The sequence below is a fragment of the Pongo abelii genome, chromosome 3 (assembly GCF_028885655.2).
Source record: "Pongo abelii isolate AG06213 chromosome 3, NHGRI_mPonAbe1-v2.0_pri, whole genome shotgun sequence".
Taxonomy (NCBI): Eukaryota; Metazoa; Chordata; class Mammalia; order Primates; family Hominidae; genus Pongo; species Pongo abelii.
The window spans coordinates 150,539,541-150,564,098 of NC_071988.2; the positions used below are offsets into that span (position 1 = coordinate 150,539,541).

The 24,558-nt window shown below is 34.7% G+C and overlaps 1 protein-coding gene across 4 annotated transcripts in view; it reads right to left on the bottom strand.

Moving 5' to 3' along the window:
* The window catches only part of SCLT1 (sodium channel and clathrin linker 1), a 216,804-nt gene that overhangs the window by 94,021 nt on the left and 98,225 nt on the right, over positions 1–24,558 (bottom strand). For all 4 annotated transcript variants that reach the window (XM_063723660.1, XM_002815139.6, XM_054554496.2 and 1 more), the window contains 2 exons: positions 24,457–24,527; positions 2,705–2,795 (listed from right to left, as the gene is read on the bottom strand). In XM_063723660.1, coding sequence (XP_063579730.1) covers positions 2,705–2,795; positions 24,457–24,527 — 162 coding nt within the window. The remainder of the gene's footprint in view (positions 1–2,704; positions 2,796–24,456; positions 24,528–24,558) is intronic.

A 24,558-nucleotide genomic window follows, 5' to 3' on the forward strand; every position in this document is an offset into this window, starting at 1 on the left:
ATGTCCGCTGCCTACTTTTTAATGTTTTTTTTTCCCTTGTAAATTTGTTTAAGTTCTTTATTGATGCTGGATATTACACCTTTGTCAGATGCATAGTTTGCAAATATTTCTTCCCATTCTATAGGTTGTCTGTTTACTCTGTTGATAGTTTCCTTTGGTATGCAGAAGCTCTTTAGTTTAATTATGTCCCACTTGTCAATTTTTGCTTTTTGCTGCAATTGCTTTTGGAGTCTTCAACATAAAATCTTTGCCAGGGCCTATGTCCAGAAGTGTTTCCACAGTTTCTTGATGAGAACTCAGCCATTAATCTTATCATTGCCTCTCTGTTCAGGTCATTTTTCTATTGCTACTTTCAGGTATTCTCTTCATAATTGGCTGTCAGTACCACTGTGATGTATCTCAAAGTGATTTTGTGTTTACTCATTGAGATTCTTAAATTTTAATGTTTTCCACCAAATTTAGGAAGTTTTCAGCCATTATTTCTTTAATTTTTTTCTGCTCCCATCCCCCTCCCTTTGGCAGTTCCAATTACACTTATGTTGTATTGCTTCACATTGTTCTACAGATTTCTGAGCTCTTGTTCATTTTTCTTCAATCTTTTAAACTCTCTGTTCTTTGGACAGGGAAATTTCTATTGATCTGACTTCAAGTTCATTGATTATTTCTTCTGTCTTTCCCAATCCATTTTTTAGTCCATCTAGTGAAATTTTTATTTCAGCTGCTGAACTTTTAAGCTCTAGAGTTTCTTTTTTAAAAATTATGTTCCAGTTCTCAATTAAAATTATCTATCTCTTCCTAGAGACTTTAATTTAAAAATAGATTTTAATTCCTTGAACATATATATAATAGCTGACTGGAAGTCTCTGTCTGCTAAATCTAACAGATAGATCCATTTAAAGTCAGTTTCTAATAGCTTCCTCCCTCAGCACCTCCCCCACAAGTATAGGTCATACTTTTCTGTCTAGTAATTTTTGAAAACTCAATAGTGTAGATAATACATTGCAGTTACTCTGTTTTGTTCTTTTGAGCATTAAATTTTTATTTTTATTTTTTAGTTCAAGTAGACAATTACCTTGCTTGGCCTTGAAATTTGAAATCTGTTCCACATACAGTAGGTAGCAGCTGATATCTGTAATTAGTTCTTACTGCTTTCCACCGTTGCTTTTATAATTAGGCTCTGTGCCTACATAATTTGAAGATCAGTCAAGATTTGGGCAGAGTTAGGGTTCATCATCTTTGTGGTTCCCTTGCTTCTAGAGATTCCCCTGTAATTTCCAGCTGCCTTTCCAGCTTTGGGCTTTGTCCTCTGATACTTCAAACAATAAGGAAGTCTTCAGTATGCTGATGCTTCAGTTGCACACATTTCTCACACGTATTCAATTATAAAAAGTAGCAAACTCAAATATCTAGTTTCATATATCTCTATCTTTCAAAAGGAAATTTCTCTTAGGTCTCTGCCTGCTTCTTCACTGGCCTCTCTGGGGTCGCTCCCCTACTTCCATATGCATAATTTAGTTGTCAGGCATGAATTTGGTAAGAAATTACACTCAGAATTTGGCTCTCACTTTTTCTGTGTGTTTCTCTTGCTGCCAGTATTTCTTCTTTAAATTTCCTACTGCTGGCCGGGAGCGGTGGCTCACGCCTGTAATCCCAGCACTTCGGGAGGCCAAGGCGGGCGGATCACAAGGTCAGGAGACTGAGATCATCCTGGCTAACACGGTGAAACCCCGTCTCTACTAAAAATACAAAAAATTAGCCAGGCGTGGCGGTGCGTGCCTGTAGTCCCAGCTACTTGGGAGGCTGAGGCAGGAGGATGGCATGAACCTGGGAGGCAGAGCTGGCAATGAGCCGAGATCGTGCCACTGCACTCCAGCCTGGGTGACAGAGGGAGACTCTGACTCAAAAATAAAATAAAATAAAATAAAATAAATTTCCTAATGCTTTTCTAGCCCTAAACTTTGACCTGGGTACCTTAAGCCCATACAAAGGTGTTTTCTGAAGCCACAGCTGTGGCGGTTGGGAGAACCATCAGGCCAGAAATCCAAAATTTAACAATTCTTATTTCTTTTACTTCTTTCTGTTTTGAGTGCTTTCTGGTGTTTTAAAAATTTATCCAAGTTTTAAAAACCCTATGGGAGGGTTCTTGTAACACTTAAAAAAATCTACCATTATTAGAAATCTATAATCAACTTTTTACAGATTGGAAATAAGGCTTAGAAAGTTACATAGCTAATAAGTCCCAGAGTGAGAATTTTCAATAATTATATCTATCTAAAACTAAAGCCTGACTTTTCCTTGACATCCTTCTGAAATTTGTCTATTACATATTAAAAAGAACCAGAGTCTATTATGCCAATAAATACTTTAGTAAATAACATAAAAGTAGTATTAAATGCTTGTTTTCCACCTGCAAATAACCAGTTAACTGAAACTTGATCTTGTATCAATTTGCGTTTCAGTAATGATGTGCTTAGGTGTGATTATGACGTTTTATTGAATTAGGCTATAGAGAATGGAAATAAAAAATTCTTGATGAAGTTTTTTTCAATAATATAGTTTAGCTTCCTACTTTCATATTTTAAGGGTAATAAAATAATTAATTCATCTTCTGACAACCCTTTTTAACACCTAATCCAAAATAAATCAACAAAATAGAAAGAAAACTATGCAACAGGTACCCATTTGTCTTAGAAATAGAAAATACCTTCTTTTTCATCTGTCCCTGCAGATCTTCAGTCACATTAGTTAACTCTTCCACTTTTGCTACAGCAACTCTCAGCTCTAATTTGGCTTGCCTAAAAAATAAAGTAAATTAATAAACACTGTTTTCATAGACCACTAAGAATAAAAAATTAGAATAGAAATCTAAATTTGGTAAAATCAGTTCTAACTCTTGTTTATCTAAAATGGATCCATGGAATAAATTTTGGAAGATTCCTTTATTACTAATGAAATGCATGTAGAAGAGATTAAAGGGGAAAAAATATAGCTGAATGGTGAAGGGTATGAAGTAGACGTCATGAATGCTGTATTTGGGTAAATTATATTATATACCAAAGTAATTCAATAAATTTCTTGAAAAAGCACTTTATCATCTTGATACATTATCTAACAAGAGCTCCAGTGCACTAAGAAGAATATACTTATGTCTATAATATCTTTTTAGATAGAGATGGAGATATGCTGCTGATTGGACTTTCTATGAAAATGAACTTAAACTTCAATACTTTGATCATTCTATAGACACCAGACGTTTGTATTATGTAAACACTTAACATAAATTAAAACATTTGTCCCACCATAATACAATGTTTATTTTCTTCAGAGACTGTATTGGCAACGAATGAAAAAGACAAATTTTTTTGAACATTCTAACAGAATCAAATAAGTTTCAATATCTTCTTGACTCCTCATAGGAAATGATTTTAGAACAATAATATAAGACTTTCTTAAACAGAAAAAATGATTTTTAATATCATCATAATTAAGCATTAAGTGAGTATAAAACCCTTTGATTATCTAAAGAACATATATTTTTAAGAAGAAAAATACTTTAGCGTAGGAACTATTCCCTATTTCTTAATTACATTTTATGTATGTATCTAAATGTAAATCATATTTGTGCTATTAAACTTACAGAAATTATTTGATGCAAAATTCACAAGTAAATGTTAATTCATTTCCTTTTGACTCTTTGTCTTTAAAACTGCATTACTTATATAGTTATAAATTTCCTACAATAGAAAATACAAATCTAATAATAGCTGATAATATCTCAGGTAGTTATTAGTGCCAGGGACTGTTGTAAATGCTTTGCAGTCATCTCACTTGACACTCAATAATAACTGTGAATTAAGACTACTATTATATCAAACTGAAGTAGAGGAGAGCAAGGTTGATAGAGGTTTACTAATATGCCCTAGGATTCACAATAAGTAATAAAACTAGTATTTAACGAGTCCCCTATGACAGACTGCCTACCCTCACATGGTCCTAATAACATTTTATATGATGAGGCATTTAAGAAAATGTTTTGCTTTAAATTAACCAAGATTATAAAAAAAATCCAACAGGCCAGGTGCGGTGGCTCATGCCTGTAATCCCAGTACTTTGGGAGTCCAAGGTGGGAGGATCACGAGGTCAAGAGATTGAGACCATCCTGGCCAACATGGTGAAGCCCCATCTCTACTAAAAATACAAAAATTAGGTGGGTGTGATGGCGCACGTGCCTGTAGTCCCAGCTACTTGGGAGGCTGAGGCAGGAGAATCGCTTGAACCCGGGAGGCAGAGGTTGTAGTGAGCCGAGATTGCACCACTGCACTCCAGCCTGGTGAGACAGCAAGACTCTGTCTCAAAGAAAAAAAAAAATCAAACAAAAATAGATATTTTTCATTTGCAAAATGATTCACTAAAGGACAAAACAAAAACCACCTTATTCATGTAAAATCTACGTCAGGCTGAGAGATAATTTCAGGAGTGTATCTACAATCTAAATCAACAAATGATTCTACCAGTTATAAAATCCTATATATTTTTAAAGGAAAAACTTAAGGAATAATATATTTAAGTAGTAAGGATAAAACTGAGAAAACTCTGAATAAGCATAGCAACCACACTGATTGGGTTTTCTTACCTTCAGAAAGGATAAAATAATTGCTTGTTCTACTTGTTTCATGGGATTGCTGAACAAGTAAAAATAGATAATGTATATTAGAGTGTCCTGTAAACTGTAAGCAAGATAAGGTCATAGCATGATCAAGGGAAAAAAAAAAAAAAACAAACGTGTTGGAGACACAGGAAACAAGGTACAATGTGGAGAACATTAGAGGCAGGGACCCAATTCTGTCACTAACTAGTAATACGTCTTAATGCAATTCACTTCACCATGCTGCACGTCTCAAAGATCTCATGTCCAACAACAGAGGTGGATTAGGCAATTTGCCAAGACCAAAATTCTATAATCAGATTCTTTCCTTATTTTAATCTAATTGGCCTGAGTCTATTTCTAAGTTGTCTTTCAATTGTGTATTCCTTTTTCATTCTTTGGCCCAACCTTTAGCTTCATTATCACTCATAAGACTATTCCAATAGATTCCAAACTCATCTCTTCACTGATGGTCTCCTCTTTAGTTCATTCTTTATAATGTATCTTATCTGTTAAAAAAGTTATCTAGTAATAAAAACTCCTATTTAACAATGATTCCTGGATTCCACACTTTTTGGCATAAAGTCTACACTCCTCTACATGGCATATAAGGCCAGTCAACATCTAGCCTCAAAGAGTCTTATCTCTTGCCAATTACCCCCATGTAATTTATATTCCAAGTATAATAAAATACTCACTCACTGTTTTCTAAATACATTCTTATTTCTTTTTTCACATGTTTGGTTGGACAAGTCTCCTTCTTTTTCTAACCAATTCCTTAATTTTGACCTAGATCAAAAGTCTCCCGATCTTCAAGTCTTCACTAACTTCTCCTTGGCAAAAACCCTATATCTCAATACTTATATAATACTTTATACATTATTAATTGACCACACTGTATTGTAATCAATACTACAGAGATTCTCCTTTGTGGAACTGTGAGTTCATAAAAAATATACAATGTAAGATAATTAAAAGCAAGGATCACATCTTATTAATTTTTAAACCTTCAGGAGATAGCACAGTACCTGAGGCATAGGAGACAAGTAAATCAATCATAAATGAATAAGAGGGCAAAAGGAAAAGGTGGGGAGAGGGAGAGGGAGAGGGGGAGGAGTAGTGGGATGGAGGAGAGGGAGAGGGAGGGAGAGAGGGAGAGAGAAAGAGAGGGAGAGAGAGAAAGACAGAGAATGTTACAAGTACAACTATATCTTGATATTTTACCTAGATCTTGCACACCCAATTTAATATTCATGTGTGAAAACTTCTAGAAAAATAATTTTATGAACAATTATTCCAAATATATATTATCTCATATTCCTTTGAAATGAAATCTCCTGCTACATAAGTAAAAAGAAAAAAAATAGGCACTGGACTTAGACCTAATTTGGAAGTCATTATAAAAAAAATTCTGAAAACATTCATATTATATTCACTAAAACACAAATACTATTTTTTGGGGGGGAAATAAGTAGTAGTTTTAAATATATTTGTTTATTCCCACATTGTTCCATAGAACAGTTAGAAAGTAAGTAAATAGTTCTTTATATCTACTTTTGGCATGAAGTGTTGAAAAAAATTCTAAAATAAAAGCCAGAAGGCCTGTCTTCTAGAACTGACTCTACCAACACAAAAGGTATGTGAACTGGGCCAATCACTTAACCTCTCTGAGTCTTAGTATCTACAAAATAGAGATAAAAACAATTTTCCCATATAGCTCACAGAATTATAAAGTTCAAATAAGTTAATACATATTAAAGCATTTTATAAATTTTACTGTAGTTTATACAATGCAGCTACCATCATCATTTTGCCTTTTATTAGATTAAATTGTCAGGAACTCTGTAGTAAAGTATTAATTTACAGCTGGACTGGGAAAGCTCTGGGGATGCCTGAATGTCTAGCCTTGACTCTTAGCCAGTATATGAACAGTGGGATTTATGATGTGCTGTTTAAAGTATGAATCTCTCCCTGCAGCCTGCAAGTTGATTTGTTTACTGATAATTTTCACCAGACATAACTAGATAGCCAGGCTAGGCTATGTGATCAGTGTGCCAAAAAAAAATGACCCCGATGGGAACTCCTGCTTGGAGCGCTCCTGAAGCCAAGATTCATTGCACAGATCTTGGTGGCTCAATGTGGAGACAAAGCATGTCTGTGTATTAAGAAAGGCCCTAGGGCACCTTTCCTGAATGTGTCCTGGATGCTAGATGCTTGCCTATGTTCTTTTTCTGGCTGCACAATATCCTTTGGCCTTTAAATAAAAGCCTTCTGTAAGTATGCTCTGTGCAGTCTTGTGAGTTCTTTTAAATATCCAAGCTTTTAAAATTTTTTAAGGAACTAACAAAAATAATTCTAACATTATTTTATGAAGAAACTCAATAATTATGTTTATACTATTTACATGCAAATGTTTTAGATATATGTTTGCCTGTGTATGTAATTTTATAAAAGTCAAAAACAGTTTAACAAAAAAATTTTGATTTAAAAAAATACAACTAGTTAACTATTAACAATCTTGATGTCATAACTACCCAAGGATTTTATTTTTGCTTCAAATAAATATTCTAAAAAGTATATTACTTTATTTTCAGGTATGCTTGTTAATCCACTTTATATTCCTGGGATTTTTCATTAATGCATTTTTTTCATTTCTTATGATATTAAACAGATTTGAATGACAACTTTTTTTTTTTTTTTTTGAGATGGAGTCTCGCTCTGTCGCCCAGGCTGGAGTGCAGTGGCACGATCTCAGCTCACTGCAAGCTCCACCTCCCAGGTTCATGACATTCTCCTGCCTCAGCCTCCTGAGTAGCTGGGACTACAGGTGCCCGCCACCACGCCTGGCTAATTTTTTGTATTTTTCAGTAGAGACAGGGTTTCACCGTGTTAGCCAGGATGGTCTCGATCTGCTGACCTCGTGATCTACCTGCCTCGGCCTTGCAGAGTGCTGGGATTACAGGCGTGAGCCACCGCACACGGCTGACAACTTTTTAAAAATAAAACTTTGTTAAGCAAAATTTAATCAAGTGTAACATAAAGAATAGGATATAATACTAGATTTAAATTATACCATCAATTTGGATGGAAATTAAAATGCTTTATCAATACACTTTTTTAAGACTTAACATCAAGTACAATGAGTCTATTTTAAGACAAATTTTTATGTTTCTTCCTGCATTCTCATACAAAGAGAATCCTAGAAATGTTTATAATACCTTTTTTGCATACAATGAAAAATGGTAAGATTCTGAGATATAAAAGCTAGTTTTTGCTGATTTGATATTCTTAATTTTTTTGTCTTTAAAATAAAGAAATGCATACATTAGGTAATTCAATAAGGACTTTTGTAATTACTCAGTATAATAAAGCCAATCATTTACACTTAAAAACTTTAGAAAATCCTGAAACATAATTTTAGACAAAGTTATAAACTTTTAAAATCACTACTGCTTTTAGGAAACTGAATAGGTACCAAAACTGCGTAAAGTTTTATCTCAAATTTTTTCCTCTTCCCAATCTTTAGTGGCAGTCTAATAATGAAACCTATTCAAGACGGAAAGGTTCTGAAGAAATTCTAAAAGCAATCGAGCTATGAAAAGATCGAGCTATGAAAACATACATCGAGCTATGAAAACTTTCCAAAACAGTGGCTCTTCAGTTTTTAAATAAGTTATTTGTGTATTATTTATAGACACTTGAAGTTAATTAAAAATTATACATAGTTTTAGGTAATTCAAGATTCTAATTTCTATGTTAGATATAATATTCTATGATACTAGTAGTGTCCATACTTTGTGTGTATGAAAGTAAGCTTTTTGCAACTAGTATGCATAGGCTTTTTCACATCATATATGGATAGTCTGAATCTGAGACTTATTCATTCAGTCAACGTCTGCAGGCAGTACTTGGTCATCTCTATTTTTCAGAATCTCTACAGGGGATACTGATGTATATTCACTGTCTTAGATTTTACAAAATACCTACAGAATTGACAATTTACTCTTTTGTAAACAATGATTACAAGTATAGTCTTAGAGTCATGTAACTTTGGGTAACACTGACAAAGTGCAGAAAATATTAATTCATACTCTTATTGATCAGACTATTCAAATCTCTTATGCAACAGACATGCTTAAAACATGTTTATTTCATGCCTGCAATGTTTGAGGTGCTGCAATAATGTGGTACAAAACGCACAAAGGATTTTTCTCCTTCATAGATGATCATATCTACCCTACCCAATTTAAACTTTCAGCTCAATAATGTAATCTTGAGGAGGGCCACAAGCTCAATAATGTAATCTTGAGGAGCTATAGTAATCTTGAGGAGGGCCACAAAGCAAGCATATGTTAAGCAACACAAAAGATTAAAATAAAACATTATGATTCTGAGTATGCAGCACATTTACATTTAGCTGGGAGAATATTGAAGTGAGAGGTATTTAAAGCAAAAATTGGCAGAGGATTATATATCTCACAAGAAGAGACAGAGAAAGCTTTAGTAAGAAACAAGATAAGCACAAGCATAAAGGTAGGTAAGTATAGGGCTTATTTAGGGAAGATGAGAAATAAGACTGCAAAGGCCATGGGGACTACAATGTCAATGACCTTAATTGACAATTAAGTTATCTGTATCAATTTAAAGGCAAATGGGGAACTGTACCAATAATGGTATCAGAGCTCAGAGCTACAGTTTAGAAATTTAAACCTGACATTTGTGAAAAAGAATAGACTAGAATGATAGTTCTCTCTCTCTCTCTGTAACCAATATGTTATAATAAATGAGCAAGAGGGAGGGAAAGTCTAAACCAGAGTGATGACAACAATACTGAGAGAGATGGTGTAGATTTTACAAAGAGAATTTAAGGGATTCCATGCATTCATTCTTTGAACAAATATTTATTGAATGCTTATAACATGCCCAACACTGTGAATATAATTTGGACATGTTGAGCTTTAAGTGCTGGTGGCTCATCAGTTTTTTGTTTGTTTTATCTCTATTTCAGGAGTCCTAGAATTATTTTACTGAGCACCTACATGTACTATACCAAGCACTGTCTATTGAGCACCTACATGCACCATACGAAGCACTGTCATCAGCACTGGTGATGCAGTGGTAAACAAGGAAGATAAAGCCCCTGGCTCATAAAGTTCATATTGTAATGGAGGGAGACAGGCAATAAGTATTTTAATAAATCAGGTAATTAAGGAAAGTGACAATGTTATAAAGAAGATGATACAGGGAAATAGGAAAGACATGGGTCATCAGGGACATCTATGGCAGAAATATCTGAGCTACGTACCTAAAGGATGATGAGGCAAACTGAAGAAGATTTAGGGTAGGAGAATTACAAGCAAAGATAATTAAGAATAAATGAAAGAATATGAGAAAAACAAAGAAATGACAATTAAGCTGGAATGTGTATCACAGAAAAAAAAGTGTAAGATAAATTCAGAGAGGAAGGTAGAGGTCAGATCACATAAGGGCCTTCTGGATATAGTAGGAATTTTGGAATGTTGTTCCAATTGCAATGAAAATTCACTGTAGGGTCTGAAGCACGTAAATGATGTGATATATTGTGTGGAGAATGAATTGCAGTGGAATAAGAGTGAAAGCAGGTAGACCAGAGAAAAGGGTACTGGAAACAAGAGACGGTGGGCTAGAGATGATATGGATGATGACTGGATTTGTGATCATCTGTACACAGAGCCAACATGAGCAGATGTAGAGATGAAGCAAAAGAGAGCAATCAAGCAAAAATTCTGAGGTTTGATGATGGCATTAGCTAGTAAGATAGAGAGGCCCTCTACTCCTTCAATCATAGCCATTCCACTTTTATAAGTTTAAATTCTGAGGTTCCATGTATAAGATTTCTTTTTTTAAAAAAGGAGTTTACTGTCAAAAAAGAAAAAGGTTGAAAACCACTGACCTAGCAACTCAATTATGGAACTCAACAAAGTGATCAAGGTTAGAGGTGTATACTTGGGCAACATTAGGGCTGAAAGTTTAAATTGGGTAGGGTAGATATGATCATCTATGAAGGAGAAAAACTGAGTCACATGGTTAGAAATCTAAGAAATGTATACTTTTCATAGGTAGGATAAGGAAATGGGGGAAGCAAAAGAAGCAAAACAAAAACAAAAACAAAAACAACAAAAAAAACAAGCAACAAAAGTCAGAGAAGAAATCATGGCATAAACACAAAAGTCCTGGTAGAGAAATGTTCAAGAAAGGTAGAAAAAAATCATCAGTTAAGGAAAATCAACAACCAACGAGAATGAGGGAGGCATTTTTAAGTCATAAAAGGTACCAGTAATTCTTGAGGAGAAGAATAGATGGGGAGGCTGAATCCAAACTGAAGAAAATTTCAAAGAGTGACTATAATACAGATTCTTCCAAGCAACATCAAAGAATAGGAAGAAGAAAGTATCTGAGGAGTCATCAGGGAGGTCTATACATCTGAGGTCTTAAAAGAACCATGCAAAAGAGAAACTAAGATTTCAAAACAAAAAGAATATAACTGAAACATACAGGAGGGAATAGAAAGAATTTGGGATTGTACAGTTGGCAAGAAATGGGGGTACAATATAATAGAAAGAGGAGAAAGAAAGAAATGGTTACTCTGAAATTACTAGAAATTACAGCAGCAACAACAAAAGGCAGATTTCCCAGGTCTGGGAGGTAAATAATCCACTATTTATTACAATGTTAATACAACTCCCAAATCTACTAGCAGGTAATTTGTAAGTACTGTATATACTACCTACAGAGGTTGGATACTAAAGTAGAAGGGAGGTGGGCAAAGACAGTAAGTTATATTACATTGCAACACTGCAAGGAAGGTAATTTCATTTTCATTATAGCCATGAGGAAACTGAAGTCCATGCAGTTAAACAACCTACCTACCCAAGTCAATCACCAGTAAATGGCTGTTTTAGTCTGAGTATCTGTGTCCCTGCAAAATTCATATGTTGAAATCTCATATAAATACAACCTTCATATAACTCTCAATGTAATGATATTACGAGGTGGGGCCTTTTGGGAGGTGACTGGGTCATGATAGCAGTGCCCTCGAAAATGGGATTAATGCCCTCATAACAGAGGCCCAAGGGAGGCTTGTTTGTCCTTTTCACTGCGTGAAGACAAAGAGAGAAGGTGTCATGTGTAATCAGGAAACAGCCCCTCACCAAACCCCGAATCTGCCATTTCCTTAATTTTGAACTTCCTGGCCTCCAGACTGTAATAAATACATTTCTGTTGTTTATGAGCTATTCAGTATGTGGCATTTTGTTATAGCAGCCCCAATGGATTAAGACAATGGCAAAGCCAGAATAAAAAACTAGAGCTGACTTCAAAGCCTATGCTTTTTAAATTTCATACCACACAGAACCACATTTTTAAAGACAGGTGTACAAATGTAGCGTATTTGCAAAAGAAAGTTATAAACATCAATTAAAATATATTTTGACAGAAAACAGTCATCTACTCTTAGAGGCAAAAGTTCTGAACAATGATGTTATGTATTTGTTTTATTCTTGCCAGACCCCCAAACAAGAAATGTTAATATTAATTAACTGTGGCTAAGGTTCCACTCTTGATCAGTGTGTTCTAGAAGTCTAATAATCTTCTTACTGTCTCTTAAAGATTGAGAGAAAAAATATATAAACATTATTGAATGAAGGTGACAGTAATCCCTTTAAATAACATTAAAGTAAAACAGTGTGAAGAAATAGAAAACTGACAGCAAAGCCCTATTTCTTATCTTAAAACCTGTTTTCCATGCTCAGAAAACTAGCTGCCAACACATAAGGAACTGTCTGGCAATTCTATGACTAAGCACATCTGCTCAGGGCCATTTCTCACATGGGATTGTTTCCAAGACACACTATGAATCAAAACTAGTGATCCATGAATTCCAGATTTCCATAGCATTTTTATAATAGAAGACACAATATTATTTAAATTAGAACATGAAACATCTGAGAAAAATCTGTTAGCTAAAATAAAACTATTACCTGGCAAAAGTATATGTCTTTTAAAAAATAAGATAGTATATAAAAATTATCAGCACACACATTTTTAAAGAAAAAATACGCATTTGTAAAAAAAGATTAAAAATGAACACAATGAATATATACAAACTGTGATTTATATAATTTATATTTTCAGATTTAATATGATAGAGCAATACTAAGAATTGCATTCCTATCACATCAACTCTAATGCTCTTCAATGAAACCACTTACATATAAGTAATTTTGCTAGCATACTTTAAAGATGTCCTGGATTTTATTTCATATTTAAATGCAGAGAGAGCACTAAACATAAATATTTAAGCCTCTAGCACGCAGTCAAACTTTGAGATTATTGGTAATAAAAACATATAAAAGTCAATACAGCTTAAAGGCTGGATCTATAATGAGAAACACTAAAAATCTTTTTAATTCATTGTGCAAAGCTTCTATTAATTATATTAAAATGATTTTTTTTCCAGGTGTGTTGTTTTGGAAATCAAACTTCTAAGTGGTCACACATTTCTGTGTAGCTGAAGGAGATAAAATATAATTTTTTAAAATAATGACAGTTCAAGAAAATAATTGTGCCCTGAGAGGTCAAAGAGCAAAGGACACAAATAGAAAATCCGCATGAATAAATTAGACTTGTCTCTCCAATAAAGTGCAATTTAATTATTTAATTAACTGACTCACTCACTCAAAAAGTATTTTTTTGAGCACCTGCTATATGTCTAGTACTGTGCTAGATGATGGCAAGATAAACATCACCAAATCATAATCCATGCCTTCCAGGGGCTCAAAGACTAGTGTAGAGAGATGGATTTGTAAACACTTAATAAAGTGTTAAAAATGCTGTGACACGGTAAGATATCAGATCTAACCAACTGCATCTTGCTTCTAACCTCCAAACTCTCTTTGTCCATTCCTGGGCATAGGCTGAACTAGCCTTGGGAAGGAATTTAGTTTATAGTTTAAATAGCCCTTCCCAAAAGCTAGACTGTTCTTGTAAAATGAATGAAAGGCCACTAGCCACCAAGTTAGGATGAGAGGGGCTGGAATTCTAAATATTACCAGCCATTTAGTCTGGAGGTCGTTAAGGTTTACAACCTCCCCAATTACTCATGAAGATAACATTACTATTGTGGACCTAAGATTGTCCCTTTAAGATGTCTTTCCAGGTTTTTGCATTTCTGACAACTGGATGGTCCTACCTGGACCTGCCAACCGTTTCTGTGGCCCCTACCCAGGAGCTGACTCAGCATAAGAGGAAAGCTTCGAGTCCCTATGATTTCATCCTCGAGCCAACCAATCAGCACTCCTGACTCACTGGCCTCCTACCCGCCAAATTATCCTTAAAAACTCTGATCCCTGAGTTTTCGGGGAGACTGATTTGAATAATAATAAAACTCTGGTCTCCCGCAAAAAAGAAAAAAAAGAAAAAAATGCTGTGACAGATGTATGTGCAGTCTACAGTTGAGGCACACAGGAAGAAGGCATGTTTGGTACTACAGGAGACTCAAGCTGAATACTTTGTCAAGCTGAATAATTTGGATTATATCCTATAGGTATTTAGTAGCCATTGAAGGAGAGTGACATGATCAGACATATTTTAGAAAGATCACTTTGATAACAGTATGAGAAAGGAAGATGGGTGCAGTAAGCTAATTTAGAGGTTACTACTGTAGCTCAGACGAGAAAGTGATGAAGTGAAAGATTAGAGAGACGTTTATAAGGTAGAGTTGGGACAGAAAAGAATTTATGATGTCTCCTAGTTTTCTGAATCAGGAATTGGATGGTACAATTCACAAATGTGGAGAAAAGATCTGAGAGATAATGATAAGCTTAGTTTGGAGCCTGCTGCTTTTCAGGTGCCTCTGAGCCATGTGGGTAGAGATACCAGGAGAACCCTGAGCTAGATAAACTTAATGAGATCTCATCCTCATAGAAACTGTCGAAGCTACAAAAGTGTGCATGAGATGAAATGGGTCAAATTAAAACAACTTCGAGGCTATCACATTATACATAAACTTATTATAAAGACTGTTTCTACCCTCAGAGCACAGACGTACATTTTTAAGTTCTCAATGAATATAAAATAAATTGACTGGACAAATTATAGGCTCCTTACATGAAGATAATATCTATGTCTGTTAATGAGATAAATCCTTAGTGGCTAAGTTATTATTATTATTTTGAGATGGAGTCTTGCTCTGTTGCCCAGGCTGGAGTACAATGGCACAATCTCAGGTCACTGCAACCTCTGCCTCCTGGGTTCAAGCAATTCTCCTGTCTCAGTCTCCTGAGCAGCTGGGATTATAGGCTCCCATCACCATGCCCGGCTAATTTTTGTATTTTTAGTAGAGACGGGGTTTCACCATGTTGGCCAGGTTGGTCTTAAACTCCTGACCTCAGGTGATCCACCCGCCTTGGCCTCCGAAAGTGCTGAGATTGCAGGCGTGAGCTACCGCATCTGGCCAGCTAAAATTATTTTTAACGAATATTCTGATGATGCCACTTTGATGAGAAGTTAATAAGGACCCCATGCAAATGCTTTACTTAGTCTTTTTTGTTTGTTTGTTTGAGACGGATTTTCACTCTTGTTGCCCAGGCTGGAGTGCAATGGCATGATCTCGGCTCACCACAACCTCTGTCTCCCAGGTTCAAGTGATTCTCCTGCCTCAGCTTCCCTAGTAGCTGGGATTATAGGCATGTGCCACCACGTCCGGCTAATTTTGTATTTTTAGTAGAGACGGGGTTTCTCCATGTTGGTCAGGCTGGTCTCAAACTCCCGACCTCAGGTGATCCGCCCGCCTCAGCCTCCCAAAGTGCTGGGATTACAGGCGTGAGCCACCGCGCCTGGCCACTACTTAGTCTTTACAGTACATCCTTTTAAAAGATAACATTGGTTATTCCTAAAAAGATATAATAAATGACAATCTTTCCCTTTGAAGACTTTACAAGGCAGGCATAAAATCTGAGCACATGAGAGTTGGAAAATAATTATCATCATAACTCAGTTGGATATATATTATAAATAAATACATAAGACAAAAAAAGCACCTCTGGAAAAACAGTATAAATCTCAGTTTAAATGAATAAATACTGAGTAGGTTCACAAGAATAAAAGAGTAAAAATCTGGTAGAATGAATGAGAGAAGTCTTTCTGGAGAAGGCAAGTTTTAGCTAGGTTTAGAAAATTATAAATTTTCTGAGAAACAGAATGATCTAAGACAAAAAGGAAGTTACCAAAAGTTCTTCTGCAAGAAACAGCAATATGACTACTTTTCTGTATAACTGGAGGTTTGAGGAGGATCAGGTGAATGAAGGTTCTTAATAGGCTGAAGAGTTTTATCTACTATGACAAGGTATCACCAAAAACTCTCAAAATGAAATATGATTAAAGCTTTAATTATAAGTTCACATGATTTTAACTTTTTTGCATCACACTATCAGACAACAAATGAAACTAATATGTTTCAATGTAAGTACAAACTTAAACAACTCTAGTGCTTAAGGAGTTTCTAATTTAGTTATTCTTGGCATGGCTATATAGAGCATCTCAAAACCTAAATTCTGGTAATGTCAATATGCCCATCATTCAGAATCTGTCATACTTGAAAGCAACACTCTCTTCCGTAAAAGAAGCATCTGTTTATCCTTATGTTCCTTCAAATCTGTGGCAGGAAAAGCAAGTATAGTTTTATGTATACAACTCTGAACTGCTTAATGTTAAGCTATGGAATACTGTCAGTAAATATTATGGCAAAGTTGTTCATGGACAATTAAACACTTAAGACATTTTAGGCTTTGGAAAACTACAACTAGTTTTATCAATCTCTAAACTCAATTTATAATCCTTAGGTCCTAATGTCCACACTAAATGAATCTTCCAGGCAGATGTCAAAAATCAAAGTATCTACTCATACTTTTCCCCCCCAATCAACTCTGCTACTTGACTTCCCTACTGCTGTGAATACTGTCAGAGAGCCAGGCTTAGAAGCTCACTAGATTAGCAGTTACAAGATGTGAGTTCTAATTTGGCTTTTCCATGAATTTGTTGTGCAACTCTGGACAAGACAAATAGTTTCTAAGCCTTTGGTTCACTTTGAGTTTTCTATAAAATTAGGAAGTTAAACTAGATGAACATTAAGATACCTTCTAGCAATAAAATTTCATGATTCTTCCCCTGTCCTTTAGCTCAATATTATGAAGTTCTGCCCATTTTTCCTATATAGATTTTTTATATGCATTTTTATTCCCTATTTCCATTACTATAATATGATTGCAGGTCTTTATGAACCAATTTCCTTACTCATCCTTCCAGGATCTCTACCTTCTAATTTATCCTACATATGCCAAAAATCTTATATTCTTTTTTTCCTTCCACTCCTTTCTTAACCTTGAATGTAAAGTTGAATTTTTACACTATTCATTCCATGACCTATTATCATTATCAGCTGTAAAAGATATTCTCATTTGTTTTTCTTTTTTGCTCATTCCCAATCCCTTTCTCATTCTCCTCCATTTCATAAGTTCACATTAAAATGTGATATATCCTCAGATATACACATTTACTGGTAAAACATATATTGTTATTACAAGCATATATTTTATGCTATAGATCCATATATTTTACTTTTTAAATATAAACATTGTTTTCTAGTTCTACCCATGTTGCTGTAACTACATCTTTACATGTAAATATGTGTTTCTAAATGATGCACAGTATTCCACAGGATGTAATTACCACATTTTACTCTTTATTCCCTTAGTGACAAATACCTAGGTTACCTTCAATTCTCTACTTCCACAAATAACCTCCTTCCACAGAGACAATCATTAACTTGAAGTAAGGATATATAATTTCTGGGAATGGTACTTTATTCTCTTGTAATACACACACACACATACACTACATATATATGTAACAGATATATAATTTTTACTATAGATTATGAATATATATTGATATATCCATATCCATATATCGATGATCAATACACACTACTGTTTAAAAGATTTAAACTGTATCACACTGTAATATTTTGGCCTCGTTATTACACTCCACATTTTTACATTGATTGCTGAGTGTGAAGTAGTATCACGTTTTTTACTTGCATTTTCCTGATTGCTGTAACTTTTGAAATACTTATTCATATCGTTTGCCTAATTTTCAATGAGTTAATTATTCTTATTGATACTTAATCAGTTAATGTGTCCTTAACACTAATCTGTTGTCAGTTACAATACATGCATTGTAAATGTCTTCTCATAGACTATGAGTTGTCTTTTCATTTGACTTATACTGTTTTTGTAACAGAAGCCTAATATCTTAACATATTCAAGTAAAGAAATCTTTTCCTTTTTGGCTTGTATTTAAATCTTTTGTTTTTTTCATGACAGGCTAATTTTAATTTTTGTAGAGATGGGGTTTCACCATGTTGGCCAGGCTGGTCTCGAACTCCTGACCTTAGGTGATCTGTCCACCTCAGCCTCCCAAAGTGCTGGGATTACAGGCATAAGCCACTGTGCCCAGCCTAAATCTTGATTAAGAAATATTTCTCTAAGGAGAGGAAACAGAGCAAGATGGCTGAGTAGAACTCTCCAACAACCGTTCCCCTGCAAAAATAACGAATTGAATGACCACCCACATAAGAAAGCATATTCTTAAGAACCAAAAAATCATGTGAATGATCACAATACCTGGTTTGAACATAATAGCAAGGAAAGAGGTATCGATGAGTGTAGGAAAGACAGTTTTTCATTACCCATATGAACTGCTCCCAGCCCCAGGCAAATTTCTGTGCTAGGGGGAGGGAGAGCGAAGTGTTGAACTTTGCATTAGAATTCAGTGCTGCCCTGTCACAGTGGAACACAACATAGGCTAGAATTCCACCAGCACCCATGGAGGGAGCATTTAGACCAGCCCCAGGCCAGAGAGGAATTCACCTTCCCAGTGGGAGGAAACCAAGTCTCTGCTGCCTTCACCACCACTGACTAAAGTAGCCTGGGCCTGGAATAAATTTAAGTAGCAGTCAGGCCACAAGGACTGCAATCCTAAGGCAAGCCCTGGTGCTGTACTGGTCTCAGAGGCAGTGCACTTAGGGTACAATACAGTGTGACCAGCAGTGGCAGCCAAAGGATTGCCTGTGTCATCCCTTCCCAAACTCCAGGCAGTACTGCTCCAAAGACTCTTTCTGCTCAGGGAAAGGGGAAGAAAGAGTATAGAGGGCTGTGTCTTGCAACTTGAGTACGAGCTCAGCCACAGTAAAAGCACCAAGCAGATTTCTGAAGTCCCAGACTCTAGATTTTTGTACCTGGATGGGTTTCTAGACTCACTCTGTGCTAGAAGAGAATCTACTCCTCTGATGGGATGGACCCCATCCTGGCAGAATTCACCCCCTGCTAACTGAAGTGGTCCTGGGCCTTGAATAAACATCAGGCAGTGGTGGCTGCAGGCGTTGGGTTAGCCCCAGCATTGTACTGGTCTGCAGGGATTCAGGTGTGACTCTGTGTAGTGCTAGCTGCGGTAGCCATGAGAGTGGCGACGTCACCTCTCCCCAACTCCAGACAGCACAGTGCACAGAGAGACTCATTCCGATTGGGGAAGGAGTAAGAGACTTTGCCTGGTTACCCAGGGAATTATCCCTCATCTTACTGAAGTCCAGCAAGTCTGTGTATGTAGGAGGATCTAAGAGCTGCAGCATTCCTAGGCTTAGGAATCTAGGCCTAGGAATGGCTCTGAAATGGCTTCTGCAATGTTCTGAAATGGCTGCAATAATTGCAGGCTTAGGTCAAAACACTCAATCTTTTTTGGATTTGTGGAAAGCTCACTCTAGAAGGAAGAATACAAACAAGCTAAGACTGCAAAAATTGTAATACCTAACTCTTCATTGCTGAGATACCAATGAGCATCCACAAGCATGAACAACATCCAGAAAACCATGACTTATCAGATGAACTAAATAAGGCACCAGTGTGACCAATCCTAGAGTGACGGAGATATGTGACCTTTCACACAAGGAATTCAAAGTATTAATTGCTGTTTTGGGGAAGCTCAACAAGTTTCAAGATAACAGAAGGAATTCAGAATCCCATCAGAAATTTGACAGAGATTGAAATAATTTTTTAAAAGTCATGTAGAAATTCTGGAGTTGAAAAATTCCGTTGAAAAACTGACAAATGCATCACTCTCTCAAAAGCAGAACTGATCAATTAGAAGAATCCATGAGTTTGAAGAAAGGCTATATGAAAATACACACTCAGGTGAAAAAAAAGAATGAAACATGCCTACAAGATCTTTAAAACAGTCTTAAAGGGGCAAATCTAAGAGTTACTGGTCTTAAAGAGGATGTACTAAGAAAGATGAGAGTAGAAAGTTTATTCAAAGAAATAATAACAGAGAACTTTCCAAACCCACAGAAAGGTATGAATATCCAGGTACAAGAAGGTCAAAGAACACCAAGCAGATTCAAAACAAATAAGACTACTTCAGGACATACAATAATCAAAGTCTCAAAGGTCAAGGATAAAGGATCTTAAAAGCAGCAAGAGAAGAGAAGCAAATAATATGTAAAAGCAAAATTGTCTTTCAAACATAGAGGAGAAATGAAAACTTTCACAGAAAAAAATAAAAAAACTTATGGATTTTGTCAACACCAAACCTGTCTTACAAGAAATGTTAAAGGGAGTTCTTCAATTCAAAAGAAAAGGATGTTCATCAGCAACAAGAAATCATCTGAAGATATAAAACTCAAGGGCAATAGTAAGTACACAGACAAATACAGAATATTCTAACTCCGGTTAGACTCCTTTAATTGTAATGGTGGTACATAAACCACTAATATCTTTCATCAGAAGACTAGAAGACAGACTTACCAAAAATTATAAATACTACAACTTTTGAAGAGATAGACAATATAAAATATATGTAAATAGAGACAACAAATCAAAAAGCAGGGGAGATGAAGTTAAAGTTGGAGTTTTAAATTCTCTTTGCTTATTTTTCTTTATAATCAGAGTTAAGTTGTCATCAGTTTAAAACAATTGGTTATAGTATTTGCAAGCCTCATGGTAACCACAAAAACAAAAAACTATAATAGATACAAAAAAACCTGAAAAGCCAAGAAATTAAAATATACTACAAGAGAAAGTCACTTTTACACAAAGGAAGACAGAAAGGAAGGAAGAAAGGACCAACAATACAACCCCAGAAAAAAAGTAACAAAATGGCAGTAGTGAGTCCTTACCTATTACTAATAACATTAAATGTAACTGGACTAAATTCTCCAATAAAAAAAGAGTAGCTGAATGGATAAAAAATAATCATATGCTGCCTACAAGAAACTCATTTCATCTATAAAGACACCCAAAGACTGAAAATACAGGAATGGAAAAAGACAGTCCATGCTAACAGAAACCCCAAAAGAGCAAGAGTAGCTATACTTACACCAGATAAAATAGATTTCAAGACAAAAATTGTAAAGAGAGTCAAAAATGTTATTATATAATGATAAAGGGGTCAATCCCACAAGAGGATATAAGAATTGTAGATATATATGTACTCAATGGTGGAACATCCAGATAATATAAAGCAAATATTAGAACTAAAGATAAAGTTAGACACCAATAAAATAATAGCTGAGAACTTCAACAACCCTCTTTCAGAATTGGACAGATAATCTACATAGAATGTCAACAAAGAAACATCAGATTAAATTTGTACTATAGACTACATTGACCTAATAAACATTTACAGAATATTTCATCCAACAGGTGAAAAATATATGTTTTTCTTCTCAGTATATGAAACAGTCTCAAGGACAGAACATATATTAGGCCATAAAACAGGTCCCCAAAATTCAAACAAACTGAAATCATATAAAGTATCTTTTCTGACTACAAAGGAATAAAACTAAAATTCAGTAACAAGAGGAACTTGAAAACCACACAAACACAAGGAAATTAAACAATATGCTCCTGAATGACCATTGGGTCAATTAACCAATTTAGAAGGAAATTTAAAAATTTGTTGAAACAAATAAAAATAGAAACACAATATATCACAACCTAGAGATACAGCAAAAGCAGTACTAAAAGTGAAGTTTATAGCAATAGATACCTCCATCAAAAAGTAGAAAAACTTCAAATAAACAACCTAAGGATATACCTTAAAGAACTGGAAAAGCAAGAGAAAACCAAACTCAACATTAGTATAAGAAATAATAAAGAGCAGAGCAGAAATAAATAAAATTCAGACTAAAAAATACAAAAGATAAATGAAAAAAAGTTGTTTTTTTAAGACAAACAAAATCAATAAACCTTTAGCCAATCTAAAAAAAAATAACAGAAGACTCAGGTAAATAAAATGAGATGAAGGAGATATTACAACTGAAACCATAAAAATTCAAAATATCATTAGAAACTATTATGAGCAACTATATGCCAATAAATTAGAAAATCTAGAAGAAATGAATAAATTCCTAGAAACATCCAATCTACCAAGATTTAACCATGAAGAAATACAAAACTTGAATAGACCAATAACAAATAAAGAGATAGAAGCGGCAACAAAAAATCTCCCATCAAAGAAAAGACTAGGACTTGATGTCTTCATTGTTGGATTCTGTTGAACATTTAAAGAACTAATACCAATCCTACTCTAACTATTCCAAAAAATTGTGAAAGGAATACTTCCAAACTTATTCTATGAAGTCAGTATCACCCTGATACCAAAACCTGACAAAGACACAACAAAATACAGAAAGCTATAGGCCAACATCTCTGATGAACACAGATGCAAAAATCCTCAACAAAATATTAGGAAACTCAATTCAACAACACATTAAAGAGATCATTCTTCATGATCAAGTGGGATTCATCCCAGGAATGCATGGATGGTTCAACATGTGAAAATCAATAGATGTGATGTATCAACAGAACAAAAGATAAAAACCATATGATAATTTCAACTGATGCTGAAAAAGTATTTGATAAAATTCAACATCCCTTTGTGATAAAAACTCTAAAGAAAACCTGGGTATAGGAGAAACATATCTCAACAAAGTAAAAGTCATGTATGACAAACCCACAGGTAATATCATACTGAATGGGGAAAAACTGAAAGCCTTTCTGCTAACATCTGGAACAAGACAAGGATACCTACTTTCACCACTGTTATTCAACACAGTATGAGGAGTCCTAGCCAAAATAGTTGGACAAGAGAAAGAAATAAAGGGTGCCCAAATTGAAAAGGAAGAAGTCAAATTATCCTTGTTTGCAGATGACATGATCTTATATTTAGAAAAACCTAAAGATTCAACCAACAAAACTATTAGATTGGATAAATTAAGTTGCCACATACAAGATCAACAAACAAAAATCAGTATTATTTCTATATGCCAACTGAACAGTCTGAAAAAAAAAACAAGAAAGTAATCCCGTTTACAATAGCTACAAATAAAACAAAATACTCAGGAACAAATAACCAAAGAAGTAAAAGAACTCTAAAAGAAAACTATAAAACTCTGATGAAAAAAATTGAAGATGACACAAAACAATGGAAAGATATTCCATGCTCATGAATCGGAAGAATCAATATTGTTAAAATATCCATAGTACCCAAAGCAATCAAATCTATAGATTAAATGCAATCAAAATACCAATGACATTCTTTACAGAAATAGAAAAAAAATCCTAAAATTTAAAGGGAACCAAACAAGACACAGAATAGCCAAAGCAATCCTAAGCAAAGAGAACAAAGCTAGAGGCATCACATTAACTGACTTCAAATTATACTACAAATGTATAGTAACCAAAACAGAATGGTACTGGCATAAAAACAGACACATAGATGAACTGAACAGACAGAGAACCCAGAAATAAATCAACGCATTTACAGCCAATGCATTTTCAACCCCTATCTCTTGCCATATACCAAAATCAAATAAAAATGTATCAAAGACTAAATCTAAGACCTGAAACTATGAAACTACTAGAAGAAAACGTTGGGGAAACACTCCAGACATTTGTCTGGGTAAATATTTCTTGAGGAGGACTTCAGAAGTACAGGCAAACAAAGCAAAAATGTACATATGGGATCATGTCAAGCTAAAAAGCTTCTGGACAGCAAAGGAAACAATAAGTAAATGAAAAAACCCACAGAATGGAAGAAAATATTTGCAAACTACCCACTGGACAAGGGATTAATAACCATAATTGGAATATATAAGGAGCTAAAACAACTCAAGAGGAAGAAAAAGAACAAATAATGGGCAAAATATCTGAATAGTCATTTTGCAAAAGAAGACATACAAATAAATGGACAATAGGTATATGAAAAAATGCTCAAATGATTTGTGGGTTCCCCATTCGTGGATTCAACTAATTGCAGATTGAAAATATTTTTTAAAACAATAAAAAATAAAAATTTTAAAACAATACAGTATATAATCTATTTATACAGCATTTACATTGTACTAGGTATTATAAGTTATCAGATTATTTAAAATATATGGGAAGATGTGCATAGGCTATATACAAATACTTTGTCATTTTATATAAGGGACTTGAACATCTGTGTATTTAGAGGTCTGACTGTATATCACAGTTATCTCCTAATAATCTTGATTTCAGTTTCTTCCCATCCTAACAGATCATATACACAAGAAGATATTGGCAGAAGCTTAACAAAAGGAAGGAAAAAAAAAACCCATGGGGAAAATTATAGCATCATCAGCTCCCCTGAAGAAAAATAATTAACAATGAAATAAAGAAACTCATTTTTGAAAATACCTAAGTTTTTTTCGGAGTTGTTCGATTATCACACTTTGTTCAGTTACTGTTTTCAGAAACTGTTGGTTAGTCTGTCACAAGAAAAAAAAAAGAATCAGTATT